The following is a 24,573-nucleotide window of genomic DNA, read 5'->3' on the forward strand; positions in this document are numbered from 1 at the left end:
TCCGCAGCTGACGTTACTGGTGGACGATACAGTGCGTCTGATTGTAATACTCATTGACCAAATAATGCTTGCCTGATGTGCTGAGTGTTGGAAAAGCACTTTAGCATTAACTGCTCCACTGGCGTGGTGAGTACAGGCACTGCTGGATACAAGCCACAAGGTCACAGCTTTGACTCAAATTCTGTGCTGCGTTAACTGGTGTCAGTTTAAGCAGCAAATTGGGGCTTGGGGAATCAGGCAGGATTGCCATTTCTGATTGCTATCCAATGACCCTTACTTGAAAGCATCATATGTCAGGTGAGAACAAGGTTTAAGCTTGGCTGTGATGCCATCCACAGTCAAATAGTCTGATGATTCAGTCCGGGCTCACACATGAGTGGCCCCTTGGGTTGAGAGAGTAGAGGGCTGGGAGTACCCAGTAAGGAGATGAAGTGAGGAAAGGGGAGAGAGTCACAAAAAGAAACCTATTCGTGCAATATTACAGGGTATCTCGAACCCTGCATCTGCTTTGAACAGGCTTTGACCAGTCTGGTATCAACAAAGCTATGAGTGGATAGTGCAATTACATTTCCAATGAATGCTAAGGATATACATTGTCACTGGAAAGACCAAACAGCCCGAAGAATTGAGTGTCTGAAGACTTGTACAGTGCTATCCAGAAATGCTCCTGGACTTTGATTTTAGTGAAGCAGCACTTCTAGATAGGCTTATGCATTTGAAAAACAATAAATGCCCGAGGATGGGGTAGTTGGAGAAAAAAGGAAGATTTGTGAAGCCTTGATGGTCATGTTGTGAGTGACCACTGGGGAGGTTCTGACAGGGCAGAACTGGCAAGTGGAGCACCTTTCATACATGATCAACGTCATCGACACTTTTGAAGAAGTGACAGCCTACATTGACAGGAGGAAACCATTTGATGAAGTGCGCTTCAACTTCCAAAATGTCTTTGATAAAATACCCCGTGAAAAATTATTTTACAAACTAAGTTCAGTGGGTGTCGACGGTAAGGTACTGATGCGGATCCGTACTGGGGAAAGGGACCGAAGCATACAATCGTCTTAAAGGTGGCTCGCTCACAGTGATGTCAGACACTCCAGAGATCTTGCCGACTCCCTCCTATTCGTGGGATAACCTGCAGTCTCAATGCAATGTGAACAGGACCTAGCTCAAGGTCTCTCCATCAACCCTATGTGGCAGCTCACTGCTGACCTTCCACACAATTTCTTTGGCCTATCTATCTCTTCCTGGTGACTTCAAACAGACTAATAAAACAAGGTAGATTTTTCAGTGTGGAGCATTTCCCGCTGGGAATGCCTATCAGAAAATTGTAAAGCACAGCTCTTGATTTTCCATCCATAATATGACTGGGGTGAGTCAAAGTTCAGCACCTGTCTCAAACTCCAGAGAGAGCTATCAATCAAACAAAGCCAAAAGATTCCTTGTATTCAACTATATTGGTGCCTCCTTTGATTACCTGTTTCAGATAGCAACCATTTTCTTTGAGTGAATCTGGTTTTAACACCTATATCTTGCTATAGTGTCAGCTGTGGCTCAATAGGTAGTACTATTGCTTCCAAGTCAGAACATAAGAACATAAGAAATATGAGCCTGCTCCGCCATTCAATGAGATCATGGCTGATCATTGACCTCAACTCCACTTTCCCGCCCGATCTCCATACCTCTTGATTCCCCTAGACTACAAAAATGTATCTATCTCAGCCTTGAATATACTCAGAGTCTCAGTAGCTACAGCCCTCTGGGGCAGAAAATTCCAAAGATTCACAACCCTCTGAGTGAAGAAATTCCTTCTCATCTCTGTCTTAAATAGCCCACCCCTTATCCTGAGACTATGCCCCCCAGTTCTAGACACTACAGCCAGGGGAAACAACCTCTTAGCATCTACTCTGTCAATTCCCCTCAGAATCATGTATGTTTCAATAAGATCACCTCTCATTCTTCTAAACTCCAGAGAGTACAGGCCCATTCTACACAATCTCTCATCATAAAACAGCCCTCTCATCCCAGGAATCAATCTAGCGAACCTCCGTTGCACCTCCTCCAAGCCAAGTATATCCTTCCTTGGATAAGGAGACCCAAACTGTGCACAGTACTCCAGGCGTGGTCTCATCAAGGCCCTGTATAATTGTCGCAAGATTTCTTGGGCCGAAATTCACCTCGGCTGGAAACGGTCGCACTTACCGTTTTTGCTGTGTTTTGGCCGCTGCGATGGATGCGGCGGCCTAGCTTGCGAAATTCAGCTCTTTGTCGGATTTTTTTTCAAGTGGGGCGGAAGTCGATCATAATGGGGGCGGAAGTGGAGGCGGGTCGGATTCTCCGCCGCTGTCAGTCATCAGCGCCGGGCTGATGACGTCATCAGCGGCGCGCGTCACCACATCGCTCCCCTTCAATTAAAGGGGACGGCCGCTGCGAACTCTGCGTTTATTTCAGTTAGGTCCACTGGGTCACCAGGGAGGGTTTAGGCTGGGCCAGTGGGGTGCCAGGCTGCCTGTTGGTGGCCCAGCTGAACCCGGGGGCATATTTGTCGGGCTGATCTGGTAGTAGTCCGAGGCAAACAAAAAAGGACGCCGGCCGCGGCAGTGCGCTCTCCCCTTTAATGGTGGCTGCAGCGCCATTTCAAACACAGTGCACCGACAGAGAAAGCTATTGGGGGCACCGGCCGGCGGCCGGAACACTTTCTCAGCTGAATTTCGCTTCTGGGGCGGGACATTGGTGTGCGCTCTAATGATGCACTTCGGAGGCTTTGGCAGCAGCGGGGCGGAAGTGGGGGGGAGCGGGGTAGATATGGTCACCACCAGAAAAACGCTTGAGGGCAATTGCACGAACGGCGGCCATTCCATGAAAAATCGGCAGCCATTCCGCAACGAACTCTAACCGTCGCTTTCCGGCGGCCACGGGCCTTAACCAAAGGGGCAATTTCAGCCCCCCTTACTCTGATACTCCAACCCCCTTGCAATAAAGGACAACATGCCATTTGCCTTCTTTATTGCTTGCTGTACCTGCATGCTAGCTTTCTGTGTTTCTTGCTCAAGGACACCCAAACCTCTCTGAACACCAACATTTAAACGTTTCTCACCATTTAAAAAATATTCTGTTTTTCTATTCTTACTACCAAAGTGAGTCACCTCACATTTCCCGACATTATACTCGATCTGCCACCTTACTGCCCACTCACTTAGTCTATCTATATCTCTTTGCAGATGCTTTGTGTTCACCTCGATTACTGCATTACCTTTGTTACAAGCTCCTACTATTTCTTGATTAATATTCTGTATTAATATACAATATTAATATACAATAGAAGGTTGGTGGGTTCATGTCCCAGTCCAGAGACTTGAGCATAAAATCTAGGCTGACTGAGGGAGTACTGCACTGTCCATGATGCCGTCTTTCGGATGAGATGTTAAACCAACAGCCCATCCCATAGCACTCTTCGAAGAAGAGCAAGGGATATCTCCCTGATGTCTTGGCCAATATTTATCCCTCAACATCACTAAAACAGATTATCTGGTCATTGCTGCTTGTGGTAGCTTGCTGTGCGCAAACTGTCTGCTGCATTTCGTACATTACAACAGAACAGCGACTACATTTCAAAAGTAGCTCATTGGCTGTAAAGTGCTTTGGGATGTCCTGAGGTCATGAAAGAACATAAGAACAGAAGAAATAGGAGCAGGTGTAGGCTATACGACCCCTCGAGCCTACTCCCCCATTCAACAAGAGCATGGCTGATCTGATCATGGACTCAGCTCCACTTCCCCGCCCACTTCCCATAACCCCTTATCCCCTTATCGTTTAAGAAACTGTCTATTTATTCAATGTCCCAGCTTCCACAGCTCTCTGAGGCAGAGAATTCCACAGATTTACAACCCCCTGAGAGAAGAAATTTCTCCTCATCTCAGTTTTAAATGGGCGGCCCCTTATTCTAAGATCATGCCCTCTAGTTCTAGTCTCTCCCATCAGTGGAAACATCCTCTCTGCATCCAACTTGTCAAGCCCCCTCATAATCTAATACGTTTCGATAAGATCAATGAGTAGAGGCCCAACCTACTCAACCTTTCCTCATAAGTCAACCTCCCTCATCTCTGGAATCAGCCTAGTGAACCTTCTCTGAACTGCCTCCAAAGCAAGTATATCCTTTCGTAAATATGGAAACCAAAACTGTACGGAATATTCCAGGTGTGGCCTCACCAATACCCTGTATAGCTGTAGCAATACTTCCCTGCTTTTATACTCCATCCCCTTTGCAATAAAGGTCAAGATTCCATTGGCCTTCCTGATCACTTGCTGTACCTGTATTCTATCCTTTTGTGTTTCATGCACAAGTACCCCCAGGTCCCGCTGTACTGCAGCACTTTACAATCTCTCTCCATTTAAATAATAACTTGCTCTTTGATTTTTTTTCTGCCAAAGTGCATGACCTCACACTTTCCAACATTATACTCCATCTGCCAAATTATTGCCCACTCACTTAGCCTGTCTATGTCCTTTTGCAGATTGTTTGTGTCCTCCTCACAAGGCACTATAGAAATGCAAGTTCTTTCTTCGCAGAAGGAAGCCAATAACAAAATGCTTCATTTGTGTCACACCTGTGTCGCTTGTCCCATTGGAAGCATTTAACTTGAAGCAGTTTGCTGGATTTATCTTCACATTTCTGTTTACTATCTTTTGGTGCCTTCTCAACTGTCAGCTTTCACAACTGGAGTCCAAGTTTCTTCTAGCCCTCCCTCGTAACACTTGGCTCTCCTCCGCACCTCCTCCAGGGCCTCAATCTCTCGCTTACCAGATACAAATGTTACTGGAAATTAATATCCTCATCAGCTAGCTATGATCTTGCTTACTGCTCTATAGGCCAAGGGAAAAGAAAGAAAGAAGAAAGAAATACTTACATTTACATAATGCGAAGAGCAGTGGGATTGGTGTGAGGGGGAAAAGGTGGGGGTGGTAAACTATATTCTGTGTTGGAAGATAATACTAATCCCATTAGTGAAGGCGTCGGGATGGAATCCATGCTTCAGGTTTGACAGCTGTAGTGCAGGACTTAGCAAAAACTCAGTGCTGTGGATAGCATCTCGGAGCAGACAGTTCTTACCACTTGTGTTGCTTGGGGAAGATTTATTTTTTTAACAATCTGATTATTTTGCAGAGCGTACAGGTTGGGTGGGTATACTGCCTCTACACTTATTGAACATTTGATGCATGTCTATCGGGCATGGTTGATATACTGGTATTGTATGTGTAGGTACAATGAGTGCTGGCTGGAAGGATTTAATCCATTGATTGGTTTAGTCCCAGCTCAGTCCCCAGTGGGCACTGATCTACCGTGTAAAACGAGAAGGTGTGGGTTCGAGTCCCACTCCAGAGACTTGAACAGAGGCTGACACTCCAGTGCAGTGCTGAGGGAGTGCTGCACCATCAGAGGCTTCTTCTTTCAGATGAGACATTAAACCGAGGCCCTGTCTGCTCAGGTGGATGTGAAAGATCCCATGGCACGATTCAAAGAAGAGCAGGGGAGTTCTTTCTGGTGTCTTGGACAATACTTATCTCTCAACCAACATCATTAAAAGGATTGTTTGGTCATTAGCACATTGCTGTTTGTGGGAGCTTGCTGTGCGCAAATTGGCTGCCGTGTTTCCCTACATTACAACAGTGACTACATTTCAAAATTGCTTAATTGGCTGTGAACATCCTGAGGTGATATCGGAAAGGCACTTCAGAAATGCAAGGTCTTTCTTTTCAATCATTGAGCATTAATTGGCACAAAAGTGGCGAAGTCATAGAGACAGGCCTGGTGTGGGAAATTGAAATCTTCACAGGGGAGCCGTTTAGCACATACTCCTGAGGTTGGAGCAGAACAGAAAGAGCTTTTGTTTACATTCCATGTAGCATGCTTAGAGATTTTTTTTGACCATTGTTCCACACAAAATATTTGCAACACGAGTTACTTTTATTATAAAAACAGAAAATGCTTTAAATACTTAGCAGGTCAGAGTGCGTCTGTGCAGAGAAAAACAGGGTGGGGGAGGGGGCGAAATTGCCCTTTTTTATAGCTGCATTAGTGCCTCTGTGAGGCTATCGCCCGGGGGAAGGGGGTCAAAAGTGGCTCCGGGGGAAATTGCCTCGGAGGTTTGGGCGGCGGTTTGCTGTTAGCGCCGCACCCTACGATTTGCGCCCCGGGCAGGCGCATGCACGGCGTTGACATGCGCGACGACCCCTCACCCTGTGGGTGGCGAGATTGGCATTGGCCAATGTCACTGCCAGCTTCAGGGGTCGCGAAGCTGACGGACATCCGCTGCCGGGGCGCCCCTCAAGGGGGAGGCCGTTTGCGCCGTGAGCCGACATATGTTTCTGTCGGCACTCCCTTATGGTTGCCGGGCTGTTGGCCCGGTCGAGGGCGCCCCCCCCCCTCCGCCAATGAGACTGCAGAGCACGCAGCGGCCCTCCCCTTTAATTGAAGGAGAAGGGCCTTCTGCCGCGTCAGCGCTACGCGGAGCATCTGCACAGCACTGACGTTGCTGGAGGGGCGTGAGGCTCCCGAGTGCGGTGCAGGACTGAGCGCAGCTCTGGCGATTAGGAGCGCCCCTCCATGGACGCGGTGCGCCTCCGATAGCGCTCCGCCTCCGTTGAGGGACGGAAGGGCCGAATTCCGCACCGGGGCGGAACTTCCAGGCCGGATGATAAATGTCCCAGCCCCGGAAGGGTACCGCCTCCAAACGGGGCGCGGGGCAATTTCGCCCCCCAGGGTTAACATTTCAGGTCGCTCCTATACGTTAACTCTGTTTTTCTCTTGCCACAGATACTGCCTGAGCTGCAGAGTATTTCCAGCATTTTCTGTTTTTATTTCAGATTTCAGATTTCCAGCATCCAGCAGTATTGTGCTTTTGAATTACTTTTATTGTTCATTATTTAAAGAGTACTCTCAAAATTATTTTTTTAATCAAAAGGCACCTTGAGTTAGGTGGTTGAAATGCTCATGCAAGTGCTCCCAACCCCCCCCCCCCCAAAAAAAAGACTGTGAACAATTAACAATTTGTTCGCTTGCCTCAGTGATTGAAAAGATATCTCACACACATTGGGGAAGAATTTTAACTTCAACCCCAAGACAAGCGGGGATGGAGGGAGGGGGTTGTTTGTGGGAGTATAATAAACAGTAGTGAAAAGATAAATCCAATACACTACTTCAAGTTAAATTGGTACAATCTCCGTCAGATCCCAGGAGAATACATTGCATTCCCAGCTTATCGGTACAGACAGTAAAATCTCCCATAATAGTGAGACACTCTGGCTGCTTCGGTGAGTGACTGACACCACTGAAGTCGAGAAGATGCCGACAGGATACACCTTGTTGTAACAGTTTGTGAGGGCAGCACGGGAGAGTGCTGACATTGGGTGCCAGAAAGTGCAAAGATCATTGCATTCTTCAGAGCTAACAGCCCTCAAATCAAGGAGTACAGCACACTCCGGACTCTGATTTTACTGCTTAATACTTTATGACTAGCTGGTCTGTGGTTTCCTGAATGAACAGGCAGCTCGCAATTCTGATGAAGTCTCACAAAAAACCCTCCACAAATGACTAGTATCCTCGGTGACATACCTTGCCCCTGGGGGCCAATGCTTAGAGAGTTACGATGCACTATAAGCTAAATTAAGGAAATATTGCCAATATAGCCACATCACCCGGGAATTCCCTTCATCAGACTATTCCGTGTGTTGCTCAGACCTGCCTGTATTTAGAAGGATTAAAAAAAAAATCATCAGTACAGTAAGCGGAAAGAAGCTGGAGTTAGGGTATGACGATAGATGTGATCGAGGGCAAAGCACTCCCACAATAACTTCTATTCGATGAGATCCCTGCTAAAGAGAGACCTGGCGACAGCACACAGCCATTGCTGAAAGATCACATTCTTTACACTTCAACCCTTTAAAAAAAAAATCCGTCATCATTTATTTTTCTTTCCATCTTTCCAGCCTGTGTCTCTGGCCAGGAGCGCGGGCTAATCCAGGGATAATTCCTCGCAGCAAATTGGAGTGTGCCCTCTTAGCAGGTTAGATTCGGAAGCTTGATTCACTTTAAACCCCCAACATAAAAAAAAATATCCTTCACTCAACATTAAAATTAGTTCAAAGTGTCACTGAGAGATGACTATAAAGGGGGCTGAGCTGGGTCATGGAAATATCAGACCGTAAGTTGGTCTGAGCTTGGACTGAAGTGGACAATCTCCCCTTTAATGTGTGGGATAGAAGTCACAATAAGGTGGATTGTACAAGGTTGGAGGACCGACTTGATTCTTGCTTGTGGAGATTATTTGGATCTTGGATGACATTTAGTGAGAGTAGCAGGTTAAAGGGTGAGGGAAGACTTAGAATTAATTACTTGACTCTGGGGCTAAAATAGTATTCAAATCTGCAGACTTCCCAGCAGTGTAAGTAGGGACATTTCCCACTGGTCACTGAACTGTGGCCTATCACACACCAGTGGATGCCACAAACTATTTGGCATCACGTGGGTTAACATGAACAAAATAAGCCTTTGTGAAATGATTGTTATTCCCTCCTGCTCCCCCCACACCCCACAACCACCACCACAACAGCCACTGTTTGTGTAGCTCAGCTGTGAGATGTGACGGACTTTGCTGTTTGGCACTGGACAGTTCCTGGCAGCCTTTGACAGCTACCAATGGTGGTTTTGTTTCAGCCGGGAAGCAAGGAGACAGATTCAGCTTTATCTATTGTTGGGGAAGCTCTTCGGTGCTAGGCCGACCTTGTTTCTGTATTGCAAGGACATGCAACCCTCAAAATATATTTACTATGTACTTGACCGAGCCGGGGTTGAGCACAAAGCTTGAAATTGCACTGACCAGGCAACGTATCACTCACATGTTTTGAAGTTACATGGACAAGGCAACATGTCACACATGTTTTAAAGTTACATGCACAGGCAACATGTCACTCATCTTACATAGAAACATAGAAACATAGAAATTAGGTGCAGGAGTGGGCCATTCAGCCCTTCGGGCCTGCACCACCATTCAATAAGATCTTGACGTCACATGGACAAGTCTACATGCTACCCACATGTTTTTGAAGTTGCACTGACAAGGCAACATGTTACTCACATATAATTCGATGTAATGTTATTCTTACCTGAAAATCCAGATCCTCAAATGGGGCCTAGCTGTTTTGTATATCCTCCCCTACCAAGACGACAAGGTTATTCCCCTTTGAAAGATTTACTGCTGCCCCTTTGCTTGGCAGTGTAGTACAGCTGCAGCAGTGTCTTGGCAGAATTCTGACTGCACTCTCTCACCTGGTTACTTTGGATGATCAGAAGAGTTTGATAGTAAGACCTGGAGTGTGACCATCTGTCTGAAGGTTCCTTGGCAGCTTTGTGTGTGTGTTACCAGGGGAGTAATGGTTGGAACTGTGCCCCCGACATCAATGATTTTAATTTCACTACTACTAGTGCGTGAGTGATTTACTGTTTCGCCATGATTTCAGCAGTTTTTTTTTGTATTTGTATTCAATTTTAAACTGGCAAATGTTTATATAACAGTGATCGTACAAGACATCTTGCCAGACAAAAACCTCCTTATTTCACTTTATGACACTTATTGAGGAAGGGTTGCTTGAGTGTTGTCTTACAACTGAACTACTACATCACCTCCAACCTGTGGAGCTCCTCATGTATCTTAGTCTTTTATTTTCATAGGAACATGAGGAGGTCATTCTATCCTTCGAACCTGCTCCGCCATTTAATTAGAACATGGCTGATCCACATCGCAACTCAGTTTAACTGCCTTTTGTCCATATTCCTTCTTACACTTACCTAACAGAAATCGATCTATTTCCTTCCCCAATCTGCAGTCCTTTAAAACCTATGCTTTATATCACCTAACTACTAATTCTCGTCTTTTGTCCAACTCTTTTCAACTCTGGTGGTGTCCTGCACGATAGGCCTCAGCCCTTTACTTTTAGTTTATCAAAGTCTATGAGAAGGGCACTCTCAGACCGGAGAGAGCTTCCTCACCCAAACTGCTGTAAATTAAATAATGTTGCTTCTTGCTTTGCTGACCCATTGACTTTACATTGGAAATATGGCACAGAAACAGGCCATTCGGCCCAACCAGTCCATGCTGGCATTTATGCTCCACTTGAAATCCCTCCCAATTTTCCTTATTGAAATCTATCAGTATAACCCTCTATTCCCTTCTCCCTCATATGCTTGTCCAGCCTCCCCTTAAATGCATCTATACTATTCGCTTCAACCACTCCCTGTGGTAGTGAGTTCCACATTCTCACTGCTCTTTGGGTAAAGACGGTTTTTCTGAATTCCCGATTGGATTTCTTGGTGGCTAGTTATATTGATGGCCTCTAGTTATGCTCTTCCCCACAAGTGGAAACATTCGCTCTGTATCCACGCTATCAAAACCTTTCATAATTTTAAAGACCTCGATGAGGTCATCCTTTAGCCTTTTTTCAAGAGAAAAGAGACCCAGCCTGTTCATTTTTTTTTTTCAAAAATATACTTTATTCATATAAAATTTTCACAATACATTGGAACATAGCTCAGCACCTTGCGGTCAGCAATTCCATACAATTCGTTTGGATGCTGACAGCAGTTCCATACAATGCACTAGGTACAGTTTAGTACAAACCATAAATCACATTACATGTAATACTGTGCAAATGAGGGTATTACATGGAGCAGATGAGAACAGGTTTACATTAGATTCCAGGATACATTTCAATACCGATCACGAATCACGTTACATGTAGCACTATGCAGATAAATGCAGTACACAGACCGGATGGGGATACATTTACATTTCTTTACAAGTTACTAAACAGTGCAGAGACTTTCATTATACATGGCACAAGAACATGAGAATTAGGAACAGGTGTAGGCCATCTAGCCCCTCGAGCCTGCTCCACCATTCAAAAAGATCATAGCTGATTCAAAAAGATCATGGTGTTTTTCAGTACATGGTGCTCTCTGTGTAGCTACTCTATCAAAACCTTTCATAATTTTAAAGGCCTCAAAAAGAGACCCAGCCTGTTCATCCTTTCCTGATATATATACTCTTGCATTTCTGGTATCATCCTCGTAAATCTTCTCTGCACCCTCTCCAGTGCCTCTATATCCTTTTTATAATATGGCGACCAGAAATGTACGCAGTACTCCAAGTGTGGTCTAACCAAGGTCCAATATAGGTTTAGCATAACTTTTTAATTTTCAATTCTATACCTCGAGAAATATACCCGAGTGCTTGGTTTGCTTTTTTTTTACAGCCTTGCTCACTATAATGTATTTGCTTCATGGGTTCTTTGCTTAAGAATTCAAAACAACACATTGCTATTAAGAACTAGTTGGTTTATTGGCAACTAACAATCACACCACACATTAACAGTTCATTCACCAGGCTCACAACCACCGGCCTTATCATGGATCGCCCGAACCCGACTAGCTGGGGTTTTATTGAGTCTTGTGAACATCACATGACTGGCTAAGCGACTCACAACTCAACAGCTCTACAACTATTTTTATTAAACTATAAATCAAGTGTCCCCCCCCTAAAAGGGGCACTAGAACCGACAAATTAAACTTTAGACATTAAACGGTCAAATTAAAATTTGGTTGCCGGGGGTGATGATGCACTCCAGTCCCTCCGGTGCCCATCTCTCATGGAAGGCCGCGAGCGTACCGGTGGACACTGCGTGCTCCATCTCCAGGGACACCCTGGCGCGAACGTAACCACGGAAGAGAGGCAGGCAGTTGGGCTGAACGACCCCCTCGACTGCCCTCTGCGTGGACCGGTTAATGGCCACCTTGGCCGTGCCCAGAAGCAGTCCCATGAGGAGGCCCTCCGACCTGCCCGCTCCCCTCTGCACAGGGTGTTCAAAGATCAGGAGTGTGGGACTGAAGTGCAGCCAAAATGTGAGGAGCAGCCCCCTCAAATAATGGAATAGGGGCTGCAACCTCGCACAGTCAACATAAACATGGAACACGGACTCCTCAAAGCCGTAGAAATTGCAGGCATCCTGGGAGTCAGTGAACCGGCTTAAAAACCTATTGCAACGGACTGCCCCGTGTAACACCCTCCAGGCCAAGTCCCCAATAAATAAAGGGAAGACTCCCGCGTAGAGAGCACGCCATTGGGGAGCCCCGCCTCCTCCGGAAGGCAAGATGATGCGCCATAACGCATCCGAACGGCAGACAAGGATGGCAAAATGGAGGGTGTGCAAGACCAGTCCGAAATGGATTAGCAGACCAATGCCTTAACCTCTCGGCCACCTTGTCTCCCGTCCTCAACAGCACTACAAACCTGTGACCATAATCACAGGTGCATACATTACACTAACCCGTGTCGCAACTTTTAGTGATTTGTGTATTTGTACTCCCTTTGTATCTCTTTGTTCCCTTACCCCACCAAGACTCGCCCCCTCTAAGTAACCTCCCTTTTCTTCCTAATAAAAATGTAATACCTCACATTTATCTGTGTTGAACTTCATTTGCCAATTAAATGCCCTTTCTGCAAGTTTATTAAAATCTTCCTGTAATTTGCTGCAGGCCTCCTCAGTATTGACTATACCCCGCCAATTTGGTGTCATCCGCAAATTTAGAGAAATTATGTTTTTGATTCCAAAGTCTTTATCATTAATATAAATTGTGAAAAACAGTGGTCCCAGCACTGATCCTTTATAGAACATCACCAACCACCTTCTGCCTCTGTGAATAGCTATTGTTTACCCCTACTCTCCGCTTTCTGTCTTGAAGCCAGCCAGATATCCACTCTGCTACTTATTCCCTGACTCTGACCTTGTTCATCAGTCTATTATGGGGTACCTTATCGATGGCCTTTTGAAAATCTAGATATATTACATCGACTGCATTACCATTGTCTACTCTCTGTTACCTCTTCAAAAAAATTATGTCGTTGGATAAGCAAGACTTTACCTTTTGAAATCCATGCTGACATGGCATTATTATATTTTTGATTTCTAAATGTTCTTCTATTTTCTCCTTTAGTAGGAGTTCCATTATTTTTCCGACCACTGATGTTAAGCTGACTGGTCTATAATTCCCTGGACATGTTCTAGCCCCCTTCTTAAATATAGGTATTGCATCAACTATCTGCCAGTCCTCTGGCACTACACCTTTTTCTCATGAATTATTAAATATATCCATTCTTTTTATTTTAAAAGCACTTATCTCATTAATAATCTCATCATCCAATGTAATGTCCACATGTTCTATCTCACTGGTAAGTACTGAAGCAAAATAATGATTTAATATTTCTGCCATCTGTCTTTACCTGTGGTATTTTCCTGTCTATCCCTTAATGGCCCATTTCCATTTCAACCTTCCTTTTTCATTGATGTAAAATATGTTACTATTTTGTTTTAAAGTCCTTGATAATTTAATTTCATAGTTCCTCTTTGCCTTCCTACATGTTTTTTTGACTTCTCTCCTAATCTTTTCATATTCTCCCTTATCATGCACTCCCCTGCTGTCTATGTACTTAATGTACGCCTCTTTCCTTACCCTCAATTGTTCCCTTATAGCTTTATTCATCCATGGCGACTCATATTAGTGTTTAGTTTGTTTTTTCCTTTTAGTGGAATATATTGTTCCTGCACTCTGTTGAACACCGTTTTAAATGTTTCCCATTGCTGTTCTACATTGTTTTTTGCCAATATTGTTGCCCATTTTATTTTCCCAAGTTCTATTCTCAGCCCCTCAAAATCAGCTTTTCTCCAATCTATTACTTTGGTGTTCATCATACTTACGTCCTTCTCAATTATCTTTGTAAAGCATATTGTATTATGGTCACTATTGCCTAGATGATCCCCTACTTTTACTTCTCTTATCTGCTCTGGTTCATTCCCCATTACTAGATTCAATTGTGAATCCTCCCTTGTTGGGCTTTTTACATATTGGGTTAGAAAGGAGTCCTGTACACATTGTCGGAACTCCATTCCCTTATCCCCTTTACCTGCCTCTTCTGTCCAATTAATGTCGGGGTAGTTGAAATCACCCATGATTATTATTCGTTTTTTTACTCATTTTCCTAATTTGTCTGCATATTTCTTCTTCCACCTCCCTTGCACTATTAGGTGGTCTGTAGACTACACCTATTAGTGTGATTGATCCTTTATTATCTTTTATTTCTATCCATATAGATTCTATTTTTGTCTTGCTGATAGATGCGTCACCTTTTTCTACTACCGTTATGTTATCCCTAATAAATACAGCTACTCCACCTCCCCTTTTTCCCTCTCTATCTTTTCTAAATATGTTATACCCTGTAACTTGTGATGGTTGAACGTCATCTCATATAATCTTTAAGTTTTGTTTTCTTAAACAGACTTCTGTTTGTTCACTTGAGTAGTAACAAATTCAGCCTTCTGGTTATAATAATTTTATTTTGTAACTTCAGCATAAAAAGCAATTACAAATGGAGTATGGTCACAGATAGAGCACGTAAACCTAGGTATGAGTCTTTTCTTGCTGCTTGAAGCAAGGAAAAGGCTTTTCCACATTGTTTCATTTCTTCTATGCCTCCAAGGCCATTCGTCATTGAGCACAGTGGACAAGCTATTAAGGCTTCTGCAAGAGCCACTGTGAGTGAGATGAATGGTGGCATGTACCTCCCAGCCGCTGGTGTTGATAGTCTGGGCTGTGCCAGCTCAGCGGCCCAGCTTCTCGCACTGGCAGTTAGAGTACAAAGCGTTGTCCCAGGTAGACAGAGGAAAGAGAGAAAGGAAGACTTTATTTTGAAAAAAAACAGAGAAAAGAACCTGTTAAACATAAATAACAATCAGGAGTCAAAGATTAATTCATGGAATGGAACATTTCAGTGTCAAACAGCCAATGGGATTCAGAAGGTATATTTTTTGATGGTAGCGGAATTATTTTAATGTGTATTGTTGATCAAAGTGGTGAACCATTTGAGGCTTGGTTGCACTGGATACCATATCAAAGATATTTTGACCCTGCCTGTCAACTGATTTGATGTTAGAAAGCTGGGCACCGAAAGTGATCCCACTGCATTGGTGGAAGTGAGGCTGAGCAGGACCTAAATGTGCCCAAGGCCCAAGACATGAACCCTGTCACAAATGACAGGGACAGGGTGATCTGCAAAGTCTGTTGGCACCTGCGAAGGAGTTTTAACAGCACCGGAACAGCCCCTAACAGACAAAGCAGCCCGAGGCCTTGCCTACTAAAGAAAAAAGAGGTATTCTGGTATCTTAGAAAGGTAATTGACCCCCTTTGGGAATGATTACATTCCCCTTCTGAAGTTTTGGGACCTTTAAAATGCCTTCAGTGGAACTTGTGCCTGCTCTCAGCTTGAGGCCTTATAGGAGCTTGGCCATTTCAGAAAGCACTTAAGAGTCAACTACATTGCTGTGGGTCTGGAGTCACATATAGGCCAAATCGGGTAAGGACAGCAGGTTTCCTTCCCGAAAGGACATTAGTGAATCAGTGGGGCTTTTACAACATTAGCTTCACGGTTAGTTGTTATTCCAAATGTATTTAATTAACTGAATCCAAATTCACAAACCACCACTGTGGGATTTGAACTCAGTCTATTAGATTAGTCCTCTTCTCTTCTATCACACACTTTCATGTGCTCTTTCATTGACTTTCATCTTCTCATAGTCTTGCCTTCTTTGTGTCTCCATACAGGTCACTTTCCCTGTAAAATAGAGAAACTTGTGCAGAGTTGGCATGTGGCCTTCATTTGTACCCAGCACCTACTGTTCCTTCTCTTTAACTTTGAATAGTGGATGTTATTTTTGATATATTCATTCTCTGGATGCGTGCATCACTGAAGAGACCACCATTTATTGTCCATCCCTAATCCCCCTGAGAAAGTGGTGGTGGTTTGCCTTTTTACATCATTGGCAGCAGTTTGATACAACTGAGTGGCTTGCTTGATCATTTCAGAGTCAACCATATTGGTGCGGGACTGACGTCACATGTAGGCCAGACCAGATAAGGAAGGCAGGTTTCCTTCCCTGAGGGACATTAGAGAACCAGTTGGGCTTTTATGACAATCCGATAGCTTCATAGTCACTTTTACAGCAACCAGTCTTTTATCCATATTTTTAAAAACTGAATGAAAATTCTTAAACTGCCATGGTGGGATTTGAACTCATGTTTTCTGGATCAGTGGTCCAATTACATAACCACTGCCTTACGTATCTATATGTGTGTCAAAGCCAAATTTTTCTTCTCTTAGGAACAGCCTTGACACAAAGTTAGGTTGAAGACAATGCCCAGTACATGATAGTTATTGACTGCTGCTGTGGTTTCTATCTTTCTACAGATCATGAGCTATAGCTAGCACGACAGACGATGACTATGGCGCCACGGAAACGGAACCGGCATGTATTGGGATTTCTTTGTTGCTTCCGAAGCAGCGATCACCCAGAGATTACCTTCAAGGACAGCAGTGTGCCGCTACAGCTTCTGGAATTCTCCCTGCCAATCCCGTCCGCCGACGAACTCAACGCCAGGTTCGCAGAACTCGTTGTAAGTGTGACTGAGTATTATAAGGGAACCAGCGCAGCCGCTAGGTGCTCATTCAAAGCTCTGTGCCGTTTAGAGAGCCGAGCCCAATCTAGTCCCTTTTCCTCAGCCCTAATTTTCTCCCCTCCTCGCTTGACGGCACTGGCAAGCTGGGGTAGCGTTTTATTCGTTCTTGGGATGCTGGCAAGGCCAGCATTTATTGCCCGTCCTTAGTTGCCCTTGAAAAGGTGAAGGTGAGTTGCCTTCTTGAAGCGCTGCAGTCCGTGTGGTGAAGGTACTCCCACAGTGTCTTTGGGGAGGGAGTTTAAGGATTTTGGTCCAGCGACGATGAAGGGACAGCGATATGTAAAAGTCAGGATGGTGTGTGATGTGGAGAGGAACTTGGAGGTGGTGGTGTTCCCACGCGCCTGCTGCTCTTGTCCTTCTAGGTGGTGGGGGTTGTCGGTTTTGGAGGTGCCATCGAAGAAGCCTTGGGGAGTTGCTGCTGTGCATCCCGTCGATAGTATGCACTGCACTCACTGTACGCCGATGGTGAAGGGAGTCAATGTTTAAGGTGATGGATAGGCTACCGATCAAGTGAAATGCTTTGTTCTGGATGTTGTCGAGCTTCTTGAGAGCAGGAGCTGCACTCATCTAGGCAAATGGAGAATATTCCATCACATTCCTGACTTGGGCCATGTAGGTGGTGGAAAGGCTTTTGGCATTAGGAGGTGCATAATACCCAGCCTCTGACCTGCTCTAGTAGCCACATCATTTGCATGGCTAGTCAAGTTGAGTTATGGTCAATGGCGACCCCCAGGATGTTGATGGTGGGGGATTTTATGGATACTGGCTGCTCTCCAAGCCAGTGTTGATGTGGGAAACTAGACAGTGAATGTCGTCAGGTTAGTCAATCAAGAAGAGCATTCGAGCCGAGCCCCATCCTGTCCCCACCCAATATCCAAACACATTCACTTTGAAGCGGGGGGGGTCACTGGATAGGGATGAAGTATGGGAATCTCCCCACTCAGGGGTCCAAAGGCCAATTGCAGCTTTCCCACTGCACCATAACTCAGATGCATAGACTCCAGATGACACCATTCTAGATCTGCAGGGCTCAGTATCACCCCCGGCAGCACACTTATCAAATTGGTTATCGGGATAGATCAAATCATCCGATAACGCTTAGAATTTAATCAGCAGAAGCAGAGAGTCGGCCGGAAGGAGGTCAGAGTCACATTGCTGACTAATTGGTACGAGGCCTGTCTACAGGTGGTGTCCGAAGGCACTTTTAGTCGTAAGCAACGTTATCGAACCACTCCATCAACAACAACTTACATTTATATAGTGTCTATTACGTAGTAAAATGTCGCAAGGTCCTTCACATGAATGTAATCAGACACACATTGAAACCAAGCCAAAGAAGGAGACATTATGACAGGACGTGGTCAAAGTGGTAGGTTTTAAGGAGCTTCTTAAAGGAGGAGAGAGGGAGGTACAGGTGAAGAAGTTTAGAAAGGGAAATCCAGAGCTTAGGACCCACACAGCTGATGGCGGAGCAATGAAAATCAGGGATGTATGAGGCCAGAATTGGAATAACGCAGAATTTTCGGTGGGCTGTAGGGCTGGAGGAGGTTACAGAGATGAAGAGGGACGAGGCCATGGAGGGATGTGGACACAGGAATCAGAATTTTAAATTTGAGGTGTTGGTGAACACAGGGGTGATAGGTGAACGGAAGATTTAGCCGGAGTTAAGATGTGGGTAGCAGAGTTTTCCAGGCCAGCATATGTAATGACTTCCCTCCCCCCCCCTGCCCGCTGCCTTTCTCACTGTGTGTTTATGCTGATTCTTGTCCAAATCAATTCTCTGAGCGTCTGGTATGAGCAGAACAGTTTGAAACGCTGACACCCTTTGGAGGCTCTACATGCGAGAACTTGAGATTAAATGGAAACAGACAATGCTGACTATTGAAGGTCATTCCTCCAGTGAATGGTTGTAAAGAAAAGCCTCATTATTTCAGAATCAAAGCTGTCGGATGACGCAGCCACATCATTGAAGAAGATTGATTTTCTAAAGAGAAAAAAAAAAGCAGAAAATTCTTCACATCTCTTCTGAAGATGGTGACTCATACTGGGTCACAGTTCCACGGGTATTGACAGACCCCAGCTGAGCAGCCATTCTTCACTTGTGCATCCAGATAGCCAGTATTTGTAGGATATTTGTGCTCATTGACCTACATTGGCTCCTGGTTGAGCAATGCCTCGATTTTAAAATTCTCATCCTTGTTGCAAAACCCTCCATGGCCTTGCCCCGCCCTATCTCGATAACCTTCTCCAGCCCTGCAACCCACAGAGATCTCTGCGCTCCTCCAATTCTGGCCTCTTGTGCAGCCCCGATTTTAATCGCTCCACCTTTGCCGGCCGTGCCTTCAGCAGCCATGGCCCTAAGCTCTGGAATTCCCTCCCTGAACCTCTCCGCCTCTCCAGCTCTTTCTCCTCCTTTATGACACTCCTTAAAACCTACCCCTTTGACCACTCAGCTGGCGTAACATCTCCTTATGTGACTTGGTGTCAAATTTTGTTCGATAATGCCCCTGTGAAACACCTTGGGACGTTTTACTACGTTAAAGGCGCTATATATAAATGCAAGTTGTTGCTATTTGATTGTGAGGGTATCACTGCTGATCCCACTCCAGTACCCACCCAACATCCGCACACACACTCACTGGGGCAATTGAGAGTGGGGAACCCTGACTTATTTTTCCTATCTCTAGCCTTGCGGCACTGAGGCCAACTATAGTACCTGTAATGAGACAGGCTCATTCAGTACATAGGAATTGCTAGATGAAAAAAGACCAAGGATCATCCTAGTCCCCTTCCACCATCCTGGTGGTCACATGATACAAAGATACTGCAGTTGTTGACTAATCATAGCAATCTCCATCAATTAGTCTCCAACAGACCCATCGCAGGCCGGTGATCATGCCTGAGAACTTGTTGGTCTCTATGGCTCTGTTCCACGGTGTGTAGTATGTTTATCAAACAAATCAATTCATTGTCATCCTTTGGAGATGAGCACGGAGCCAGACAAGAGGCGGCAGTGTTTAGGCACGCTGGAAAAACATTTCAAGAGTGCAGGTGGAAGAGCAGAGGAGTTCTCCCCAGTGTCCTGGCAAAACACTTTACACTAAAACAGATGATCTGGTCATTAACACATTGCTGTCTGTGGGACCTTGCTGTGTGCAAATTGGCTGCCATATTTCCTACATTACAACTGACTACACTTAAAAAAAATACTTCATTGGCTGGAAAGCACTTTGGGATGTACTGAGGTTTTGAAAGGCACTATATAAATGCAAGTTCTTTCTTCCTTAAAATTGGGTGAATTTTCTGAGTATTCATTACCGCCAGCACATTGGCCCCAATCTTCTGGATACACAAAACCCATGGCCAAGATCCTCCGACAGTCGCACTTAAAATCTCAGTTCTGTAACACATATTGCAGTTACTAGGTGCATCAGAATCTCAAAGAATCCCAGCAGCTTTTGCTCCTGATGATATTAGAGATGACTGATGTTCAATAAAGAGAACATTGGATGAAAGGGGAATACCTTTGGGCCCAATTAGAGACGAGTGTTGTATTTACTAGGTTTTAGTTTACACAGATGTTCAAAGAAAGTGATAGCAAGAGGGAGAGAGATTTAGACACTGAATGATTCAAATGACCTTGTTCTATCCCAAATCCCATCTAATAGCAGCTTGTTACCAAAACAAGATAGACTGAACGCTTGGCAACGCTATAGTCAAGTCCCACTGGACACTCTGATCTGTCGGCCATATGTATGGTGATGGTTTTCTCAGCTCTTGTTCCTTTGAACTCCAATGTCCTGTCCTAGCTGCTCTCAGTCCTTCCTGCATCCTCAGTGTTGAAATCAAAACTCATTGCTCTCTCTCCTACTGCTCTCCCCTTTTTCCTGGGATCTCAAAATGAAAACTTCTTACCTCACTCAATCTCCCCTTCATTTTAAAATCTACAGGCTGTTCCCTCAATCCCCCCTTCCCCCTTTGGTATCCTCAATCTCTCCTTCCTCCTACACTATAAAGGCTATCTCCTCAATCTTCTCTCCTCCAACTATCTACAATCTGTGCCCTCAATCACCCCTTTCCCCCCATGATCTACAATCTGTGCCCTCAATCACCCCTTTCCCCTCATGATCTACAATCTGTGCCCTCAATCACCCCTTTCCCCCCATGATCTACAATCTGTGCCCTCAATCACCCCTTTCCCCCCATGATCTACAATCTGTGCCCTCAATCACCCCTTTCCCTCCCCTCATGATCTGCCGACTGTATCTTCAATTTTCCTTTCTTCCTACAATCTACAGACTTTCAAACCCCGGTCTCGGCACCGCTTAACCACAAATGGCCTACTGAGAGATTGAGGATACTATAGGGGGAAGGGGGGGGGGGGATTGAGGGAACAGCCTGTAGATTTTAAAATGAAGGGGAGATTGAGTGAGGTAAGAAGTTTTCATTTTGAGATCCTAGGAAAAAGGGGATAGCAGTAGGAGAGAGGGCAATGAGTTTTGAATGAGGCCTTGTCTTGATTCCTACTCTTTTCCTGCTAAGTAGCATCTTGCACTGTGGCCCTTTGCTCTTCACCTAGTTTCTCACTATAGCCAGCAGCCATGTGGGCAACTGGGGCCCACAGGCAGCCCACCTGGGCAGGAGGCGCATGTCTTCCATGGCCTACGACCGGTGCTACTAATTAACAAGGTGAGACCGCCCTGTCTTTTCACTTTCAGGTGAATTTCCAGCACCTTAGAGTCATAGGGACACAGAAGGCAGACATTCGGCCCATCATTGAGAGAAATAAACTTGCAGGGCTATGGGGATAGAGCAGGAGAATGGGACTGACTGGGTTGCTCTACAGAGAGCAGGCATGGACTTGATGGGCCAAATGTCCTCCTTTTGTACCGTAATGTCTCTATGACTCTAAGGTGCACCTGAAAGTGAAAAGACAGGGCAGTGTCACCTTGTTAATTAGTAGCACCATGGGAGACATGCGCCTCCTGCCCAGGTGGGCTGCCAGTGGGCCCCAGTTGCTCACGTGGCACACCTCAAGGAAAAACTAGGAAAGCGGCGTTTACAGGTTCACGGGCCTCTGCTTGATCATCACTTTTCATGCGCCCAGACCGACTGCATAACAAAAAAAATAATGGATTTATCTTGGCATTGTACATCAGGCAGCATTGCAAAGAAACAAAGGGCTCTTTAATCGACTCCAGTAGGTGAGATAAGAATTCCTGCAGCTTTACAGGGAGAGACGCCAAGGTGCCAATGTGGGAAAAGGTGATGGCACATTAAGTTCCGACTGCTTGTTTTCTCAAACAGAAGTTCCTTTGACCATGGGTTTCTTTGGCTTGCCTTTCTCTAATGCATTTTCTAGCCTCATTTATCTTGAAGCCGTAAGCATCACTGCATGACAGGCTTTCCAAATCGGTGGTTCTGCAGCAACAGCCGCCTAATGTGTGCGTGTGGGAATGCAAAGTGTCTGGCCAACAAGTGTGATCCTGTGAATCCGAGAGTTGCCCGCCAACGCAGAGCTTTATACCTCAAGCACTGGTGCTCCCCCTTATGTTACACAACTGTTTGTAATTGAAGGGAGTTCTGCAGTGTGTGCGTTGGCTCCCAGTACTCTGTCGTCACGTTGAATGGGATTTGATGGGGTAATATGGTGATACCATTTCCTCTGGTGGAGAAATCCATTAAAGTTAGAGCCAGGTCATTCAGGAGGGAAATCAGGAAGCACTTTTTCACCCAAAGGGCAGTGGAAATCTGGAACTCTCTCCCCAAAAGGCTGTGGATGATTCTATTAATTGGAGCTTTCAAGACTGGGATCGATAGATTTTTGTGACCACAGGATATGGAGCAAAGGTGGTTAAAATGGAGCTGAGGTACAGATCAGTCATGATTTAATTGAATGATGGAACTGGCTTGAAGTGGCTGAATGGTCTACTCCTGTTCCTGTGTTCCTTTACAGTTGATGAAGGATGGACCTGTACAGGCCTGTGTAGTAAAACACATATTTCAGGCCTATACGGGCAGGCTGACAGCTCAGCTTGCCCATGGCCAGAACAAAATAGTAGTTCTGCTTCCAATGACGTTGGCCATTTTCATTTTCCCCTGGCAGTGCATTGCCTCCAGAGGCAGAGAGCAAACCTAACAGCTCCATAGGGAAATAGGCCATTTGTTACATTATAGCGCTTCCTCCAGGGGGAGGGATAAACAGAACAACCTTCTGAGTGCCCAAGGGCCGTGTTGGACCTCACCCAGTGGCTGTTCATACTGAAAGGTGGCGGGACCAGTGCCTCGTGTTGTGAGACCAGACTGGTCACCCACTGCATCACACACTCACCAAAGACACTTCGCGAGGTCTCGGGTCTATAGATCTCCATGTTCATTTAATGCCTTTGAGACTCCAATCAGGGACCCCTTGACGGAGAGAGCACAATTACTGGTTTCCTGGCTCTGATTGTTTTGGTACACATTTCTCTGTAGAATTTTTTCTTTGTTGAGAAAAGTTGAAGGGCACAAGGCTTATAATACAGGACACCAGCGGGATTGAAAAAAATACAAGAGAAGATAAGTTAAATCACGTTAGGTGATGCCAAGCTTGGGTTTTGAAAACATAGTAAGAAGGGTAGACCAAGGGATGTAATTGGCTCTGCAGTTCTGAAGATGGAGGGTGATTTAAAAAAAAAAACTTTTCCTGGGATGTGGGCATCGCTGGCAAGGCTGGCATTTAGTGTCCATTTCTAATTCCCCTTTTGAGAAGATGGTGGTGAGCCACCTTCTTGAACTGCTGCAGTCCGTGTGGTGAAAGTACTCCCTCAGTGCTGTTAGGGAGGGAGTTCCAGGATTTTGACCTAGTGACGGTGAAGGAACGGCGATATATTCCAAATCAGGATGGTGTGTGACTCAGAGGAGAACGTGGAGGTGGTGGTGTTCCCATGCACCAGCTGCCCTTGTCCTTCTAGGTGGCAGAAGTCGTGGGTTTGGGAGGTGCTGTTGAAGAAGCCTTGGCGAGTTGCTGGAGTGCATCTTTTAGATGGTATACACTGTAGCCACGGTGCGCAATGGTGGAGGGAGTGAATGTTTAAGGTGGTGGATGGGATGCTGATCAAACGGGCTGCTTCTGACCTTATGATAGAGGGAAGGTCATTGATAAGCAGCCGAAGGTGGTTGGGCCTAGGACACTGCCCTGAAGTACTCCTGGGGCTGAGATGATTGACCTCCAACATGACTCCAGCCAGTGGAGAGTTTTCCTCCTGATTCCCATTGACTTCAGTTTTACTAGGGCTCCTTGATGCCACACTCGGTCAAATGCTGCCTTGATGTCAAGGGCAGTCACTCTCGCCTCACCTCTGGAATTCAGCTTTTTTGTCCATGTTTGGACCAAGGCTATAATGAGGTCTGGAGCCAAGTGGCCCTGGCGGAACTGAAACTGGGCATCAGTGAGCAGGTTATTGGTGAGTAAATGCTGCTTGATAGCAGTGTGAACGACACCTTCCATCACTTTGCTGATGATTAAGAGTCGACAGTGTAAAAACTTAAACTGTGCTTATAGGAAATTGACAGGTCAATTTGCGTAGAGGAAAGGTGAATTAAAAAAGAAGTTATTCTTGGGTTGCGGCCGTTTCTGGCATGGCCAGTATTTATTTCCCATTCTAGCTGTCCTTGAGAGGATGGGGGTGGGCCTTCATGAACCGCTGCAGTCCATGTGGTGATGGCGCGCCCACAATACTGTTCAGTAGTGAGCTTGCTGGTGAGTAACTAGTCTTCTTATTGCTGACTTTTATTCGATGCCAAGGTCGTCACAGATACGCAGTGCAGTATTAGTGCTTGTAGACATGGGAATCAGGAGAGCTAAAAGTCAATGACAGTGGCCCTCAAGAAACAGGTCTGCGATCCATCTGTGGCCAACCTCCCCTTTGCCAGTCACCCACTTGCCGTTCCTTGTGCCTCAGAGCTTCCATTCTGGG

General features: G+C 45.4%; 1 protein-coding gene across 5 annotated transcripts in view; it reads left to right on the forward strand.

Annotated features, from left to right (window-relative positions):
- daam2 (dishevelled associated activator of morphogenesis 2) overlaps positions 1 to 24,573 on the forward strand; it is a 397,560-nt gene that overhangs the window by 159,468 nt on the left and 213,519 nt on the right. For all 5 annotated transcript variants that reach the window (XM_070885703.1, XM_070885707.1, XM_070885704.1 and 2 more), the window contains exon 2: positions 16,347 to 16,552. In XM_070885703.1, coding sequence (XP_070741804.1) covers positions 16,376 to 16,552 — 177 coding nt within the window. In that variant the 5' untranslated portion in view covers positions 16,347 to 16,375. The remainder of the gene's footprint in view (positions 1 to 16,346; positions 16,553 to 24,573) is intronic.

The sequence above is a fragment of the Pristiophorus japonicus genome, chromosome 7, assembly GCF_044704955.1.
Source record: "Pristiophorus japonicus isolate sPriJap1 chromosome 7, sPriJap1.hap1, whole genome shotgun sequence".
Classification (NCBI taxonomy): domain Eukaryota; kingdom Metazoa; phylum Chordata; class Chondrichthyes; family Pristiophoridae; genus Pristiophorus; species Pristiophorus japonicus.